Source organism: Petaurus breviceps, unplaced genomic scaffold (genome assembly GCF_028583685.1).
Source record: "Petaurus breviceps papuanus isolate PSGF00001 unplaced genomic scaffold, PetGlider_PUasm1.0 90205, whole genome shotgun sequence".
Lineage (NCBI taxonomy): Eukaryota > Metazoa > Chordata > Mammalia > Diprotodontia > Petauridae > Petaurus > Petaurus breviceps.
Genome location: NW_027187196.1, coordinates 130149 through 136919, shown reverse-complemented (window position 1 = coordinate 136919; position 6771 = coordinate 130149). Strand labels below are relative to the sequence as shown.

At 42.8% G+C, this 6771-nt stretch overlaps 1 protein-coding gene across 2 annotated transcripts in view; it reads left to right on the top strand.

The window, feature by feature from the left end:
• The window catches only part of POF1B (POF1B actin binding protein), a 56275-nt gene that overhangs the window by 35699 nt on the left and 13805 nt on the right, over positions 1-6771 (top strand). For both annotated transcript variants that reach the window (XM_069107737.1, XM_069107736.1), the window contains one exon: positions 983-1165. In XM_069107737.1, the coding sequence (XP_068963838.1) occupies positions 983-1165 (183 nt within the window). The remainder of the gene's footprint in view (positions 1-982; positions 1166-6771) is intronic.

Sequence of the window (6771 nt, the reverse complement as noted above, 5' to 3'; positions counted from 1 at the left end):
CCTGTCAGAAGGCAGAGACGAGGAGAAGAGGCGACCCGTCATCCTATCAGTCGCCGGGGGGGGGGGGGGGGTCGGGGGGAGGGACGTGGGGATGCCCTTGTGGTAGAGACACCTTTTTTTTTTCAAGCAGAAGCCAGCGCATGCTGTGGCCTCAGCTGAAACCTATGATGGGGAAACCACTGCCTCCTGTGGCAGAAACCATTCTCTGGAAAGTTCTGATTCTTCGGGAAGTTACTGCTTACTTAGAACCTAAATTTGATCTTGGCAACTTTCCGTCATTGATAGAGCCAAGCAGGGCAAACCCAAGCCCTCAGTCACTTGGCAGCTCCTTGTATACACTGACAGTCACCCTCACGTTCCTTTCTTGCCCCCAAACCTTCTCTTCTCTAGGCTCAGTATCTTTAGTTCCTTCAGTTAGGCCTCCTGTGGCCTGGGCCTTAGCCAAAGCTCCACTGCTGCGCTAGGTAAAGTCATGTTGGCCTTCAGTTTCTTCCTCTGTGAAATGAGAAGCTGGAACTAAATGATCTCTAATAGCCCCAACTACTCTAAACTTCAGAGAATCTGTGACATTCTATTGGACAGGACTGGACAAGAAGAATTGATCTTCATAAGGATGTCAGAGACACTATGAGGTCATTAAGTTCCCTTTTAGGGTGTTAGAAAAGATGAAATTATGTTCACTGTAACCTTGGTATTAAACATGTTAGTGCTTTCTGGTTTTGAAAATTGACTGATATATTGATATCTATCTATCTACTAACTCTTAGTTAAGTAGACTATTCCATTTACTAGACACCAATTACCCATCTGGTACTTTGGAAAATATTGTATCATTTGGTTAAAATGTGAGAAAGTAGATTTTAATTGTGTGTGTGTGTGTGTTTGTGTGTGTGCATGTGTATGCGAATTCCAAAAGGCTTCTCTGGCTCCATCGTGATTTCATAATGTATTTTCTCCATGGTGCTTTTGGGGTGTACCTTAGGAATGCTATCCCCAGATTCAGTGTCAACATCATGTCGTGCAGCAGCCCCAGATTGTACAGGCTCAGCTCTGCCAATCATCCCATCCCACCCAGCAAACCCAGGTCATCACTGGATGTAATTCAATTGCTACAAATACTGGCAATGAACTTTGCTACAGTGGATCACAGCAGACACATGAGCAGGTAAGATGAATGAGTTGGTTCCTTTCACTTATCACATGAAGTGCACAGTGCTTGGCACGTGGCTTGGCACGTGGCAGGACTGTCATGCCCTTCACACAGTCCCACAGGTTTGAGCAGCCTCAGGTACCAGTGATGGAAATATTGCAGAATGAGACCTGCAGGGTTTGCTTATTGGAGCATCTCCCCCAATTGCTTCTGCCAGCTTTTCTCATGTTTACTATTTTGTTTCCCATGTGCCATATAACTGAACCTGGAACACAACTAAGAGCTTATTTTTGAAAATGATTTTTAGACTTCTAAGTCAAGATTATCCATAATATGACTGTATCTTCACTGGTTATCCACAAAAGAAACAGCCTGTCCCCTATTCTATCAGCATATTATTTAGTGAATCTTTAGTAGCTAAGAAAAGATATCTTAATATATAACATGCTTTGGCTATTGACACATCTTTTAAGATTTTAGAGAATATACATACATATATACATATGCATATACTAATGTAATGTGTCTACACACACACATATGCACTTTTTTGTGAGTGTTAAGAAAGAGGATATTCTTATACTGGAGCTCGGCCTCCACAGACCTGGCCTTTGCCAGCCCAGGATTGCCTCTGCCTACATCAGAGTGCCTGACATTGCAGGAAGCATCCAGGCCCACAGTAGTATCCAGGAGTGTGCTTTCCAGTTGGACATCTCAGAGAGATGGCTGGGAAGAGGGGAACAAAGAACAAGAACTAGTGGGGAAAATCAGATTAAGTTAGTTATTTTTTTAAGGATGTGTATTTTTGTATGCGTCTGGGGAGAGACTGAGGATTAGCAAGAGGGCAGGGATGACAGCAGCAGTGAAGGAGGCAGATAGATGGCAGGAGCATCCAGGGTTCAATTTTCTTGAAGCATATGGGTGGTAATACCTTCTTAGAGTAGAAGATAATAAAATGTTGAGATTGGGGAGGAAGGTGCAGCCAGCCTTTGGAAGTACTGAGGCAGAGGTCTCAGCAGCATTATGTTAGGTAGCAGCTAAAGGAATTGGGTCCCACATGTTTGTTGAACTGAATCATCAGAGGTTCCCATTGCACAGTGGGATCAGAGGCATGGTGCTTGCTTGTGATGCCATGTGTCAGGGTGACCTGAATGACGGAAGGACAAAAATTCTTTAATAGCCTTTACAGCTTCTTGTTAGGGAAAAGTGCTATCTCTGAACATAGTTGTTCTTCAGCCAAGTCAGTCTGTTGTATTCCTGCATTGTTAATATGTATATGGCTGAGCTTGGTGTCCAAGATTGACAGGTGGGCTATCTGGCTCCATCTCAAGGCCCTTGTCAGCTCACTGGAGAGAAAAGGAGGCTCCAGGAAGTCCTTGGCTTTGACTTGTCACTACTTTCCATGTAATAAAGGATCATTTACCTTCTGAAGAGCGACAAGAGCGACACAGGCAAACGCGGCAAACATCTTAGTTCTGATAAATGAGAAAATCTGAATAGCTGTCATTAAGTGCTGAACATTTTTGATAGGCATATCAAGGCTAGGCGTTTCACCTTCACCTTTCCACAGCCTTAAGATGAGAATCCACTTCTTCTAGCCACCAGTTTGGGAACCAGATTGATTCTTCCCTCAGTGTTCCCCAAATGTGAATTGTCCAAAATGAGGAAGGATTGTATTGAATAATTATATACTGTGAAATGCTACTTTGTCCATTTTCCACCTTGGTGTGAAGAAATGCCATTCCTTCAGTTTTCTTGCTTTTTATCCATCATTCGGTAAAGAGAAATCCAGCCAGATTTTTTCCAAAATAAGTCCTTAGTTCATTCAGATTTCCTGCTTCTGCTTGTCCTTGCGTACCTAGCATTGAAATGAATGAAACTAAGCAGAGGCGATTTAGTAACCACCAAAGGAAGCACATCTTTTACTTTTCCCATACTTGCTGGAATGCAGAGTGGACACAGAGGCCAGGAACACAGTCCCAAAGTGGGGATGGTTGTGATTCTCAGGCATACACTGGCTCTTTTCCCTTTGCTCACTCAGGCTCCTCCAACTGGCTTCAGTAAGTAGTAGAGTGAAAGTGGAGCATGGTTACTCTTTCCTTTTCAATAAGGACATACTTGAAGGGGGGAAAATCCAAGGGCAGAATACCACAAAAACACCTTTAGTAGTCAAGATTCTGGTCTTAGCCTGGGTTTCAAAGGAAATGTAGTTTATGCCTGAGTGTATCTCTTCCTGCCTGCCTCTCCAGCCAGATAGGTCTTCTGTAAGATGGAAAAAATGTTGAGATGTGAAGTAAACTGTTTCTGATCAAGGATATTGGGAAATGTCTTTTCGTATTGCACGTACTCAGGATATCCAATGTTGTCCTTGAGGTGTAGGTAGGTACTTTTAAATTTAGCCTAGAGTCCCTCTTTCAAATTGCCTGGACATGCAGTGTGCATGATAAATGGAGTAAATCCAGCAAGACTTCCAGAAAAGCATGTTGGATTGAGAAAGTTCATATAATCTAAGTGTAAGATCAGCCAGTAAATTAGGTTGGCTTTCACCACAAAGATTCAAGTTCAACTGGAACTGCCTTAGGCATGTATGCAGTAGAACTCACAGCAGTGATGGCTATATTGTTTTTTCTCCAAAACCAGTCACTAAGTCAAATGATAACAATGGCCAGTTTATAGATTTTTAATGAAGTTGGTTCACCAGTTGAAATCACTCATTTTAGAATTTCTTAGAAAGATCACTCAGGAACCAAGATAGAGGCATAGAAGCTGGAAAACTCCCTGCGCTCCCCCCATAACCACCTCAAATGCCTATAAAAAAGACTCTAAACAAATGTTAGAGCTACAGAACCCACAAAGTGACAGAGAGAAACCTCCTGCTGAAGGCAGCCTGACAGGCCAACAGGAAGGGTCCATCTCAATGCCCTGGGAGCAAAGCCCAGCCCCGTGTGAGCCAGCAGTTTTAGCCTCAGGGTGCCCTGGACCCTGGAGTGGTCTTTGGGAGAGTGGATCACCAGCAGGTGTGGTGGTTTCCAATTTATCAACCCATAAATGCCAAAGAAAAAGTAAGAGGTCAGTGGACTTTGGGAACAGGGGGTCCAAGACTGCAGTCCGGCCTCTGCCCCTTGAGAGAGAGGTGGCTGAGGCATAGCCACTGCCACCGCCGCATGACTGCTTCAGAGCTCCTGGCCTGCAGACCAAGCGACCAGTCTAAGGGGTAATCACTCTCGCTTTAACCTGCTTGGATCTGGATTGCAGTCTAGGGTGGAGGTTCTGGGGTGTGTGTCCAGCTTGCCAGAGCATGTGGAGGCCTCAGAGAAGGCACCCAACTAAAACCTCCAGCAGCTGAGAAAACTCCAGCATTTGGGTACGAAGCTCCCCTGTCTGGTGGCAGAGTACTACTGTGGCAAAAAGCTCAAAAGTCAAGTAATTGAGTGGCAACATGATCAAGCAAAGGAATAGTCAAACCTTAGATTCCTTTTTTGGGGACAGAAAGGATCAAAGCATGGAACAGGAGGAAGACAATGAAGTCAGAACTCCTGCACCAAAAGCTTCCAAGAAAAATAAGAGCTGGTTACAGGCCATAGAGGACCTTAAGAAGGATTTTGAAAACGAAATAAGAGAAGCAGAAGAAAAATTGGGAAGAGAAATGAGAACAATGCAACAATATCATGAAAAGAGAATCAACAACCTGACTGAAGAAAATAACAAAAGAGGCTCAAAAAGCCAATGAAGAGAAGAATGCCTTAAAAACCTGAATTTGCCAGATGGAAAAAGAATCTCAAAAGCTCCCTGAGGAGAATCATTGCTTCAGAATTAGATTGAAGCAAATGGAAGCTAATGATTTTATGAGAAATCAAGATGCTGTTAAACAGATCCAAACAAATGAAAAAATAGAAGGCAATGTGAAACATCTCATGGGAAAAACCACTGACCTGGAAAATAGATCCAGGAGAGATCATTTAAAAATTATTGGACTACCTGAAAGCCATGATCAAAGTAAGAACCTAGAAATCATCCTTCAAGAAATTCTCAAGGAAAACTGTCCTGATGTTTTAGTACCAGAGGGCAAAATAGAGGTTGAAAGAATCCACCAATGACCTCCTGAAAAAGATCCCAAAAAGAAAACTCCTAGGAATGTGACAGCCAGGTTCTGGAATTCCCAGATTAAGGAGAGAATATTACTAGCAGCCAAGAAGAAACAATTTGAATATTGTGGAAACACAATCAGGACAACCCAGGATCTGGCAGCTTTCTACACTGAGGGATCGAAGGGCTTGGAATATGATATTCCAGAGGGCAAAGGAGCTGGGATTAAAACCAAGAGTCACCTACCCAGCAAAACTGAGTATCATGTTTCAGGGGAAAATATGGTCATTCAGTGGAATAGAGGACTTTCAAGCATTCTTGCTGAAAAAAACAGAGTTGAAGAGAAAATTTGACATTCAGATACAAGAAGCAAGAGAAGCATGAGAAGGTAAACAGGGAAAAGAAATCATAAGGAACTTATCAAAGTTGAACTATTTACATTCCTACATGGAAAAACAATAATTGTAACTGATGAAACTTTTCTCAGTATGAGAATAGTTGAAGGAAATAGAAATGTATATATATGTATACATACATATATATGTCTATATAGGAGGTTGTATGGGTATATGAATACATGTTAGTGTGTGTATATATGTTTACAGGTATAGATAGAGGGCACAGGACCAATTTAATAGGAAGGGATGATACTTAAAAGGTGAAATTAAGAGGTGAGAGGAATATAATGAGAGGAGATGGGGAGAGACAGAATGGGGTAAACTATCTCATATAGAAGAGGCAAGGGAAAATGGTTACAATGGAGGGGAAGAACAGGAAGGCAAAAGGTAATGGGTCAACCTTACTTTCATTGAATTTGGCTCAGGGAGGGAATGACATACACACTAAATTGGGTATCACCCTACAGGAGAGTAGGGGGGAAGGGGATGAGAGGGAGGATGATGGAGGGGAGGGCAGTTGGGGGGGAGGGAAGTTAGAAGCATACAGTTTTGAAAAGGGACAAGATCAAAGTAGAGAATAGAACAAGTGGGGGGCAGGATAGGACAGAGGGAAATATAGTCAGTCTTTCACAATATATCCATTATGGAAATGTTTTGCATAGCTACACATGTACAACCTATATTGAATTGCCTATCTTCCCAGTAAGGGTGGATGATGAGGGAGGAAGAGAAAGAATCTGGAATTCAAAGTTTTGTTTTGTTTTGTTTTTAAAGCAACTGGGGTTAAGTAACTTGCTCAAGGTTACAAGGCCAGTTATTTTTTGTGTGGGAGCCAAGTATCTGAGGCCGGAACAGATCCCAGGTCTCCTGACCCATGGCTGGCGCTCTTACTCACTGTGCCACCTGACTGCCCCTGGAATTCAAAGTTTTAAAATCAAATGTTTAAAAAAATATATTATTTCTTTTTACATGCAACTGGGAACTAAGATACAAAGGCACTGGGGTATAGAGATCCATCTTGCCCTACTGGAAAGTTGGAGGGGGCATAGGGGAGGATATAGGAGAGAGCAGATTGGGGAGGAGGTATACAGTGGGATTGCTGTTTTGGGGTTGTGGGTAGGGGAAAGACAGGGAGGA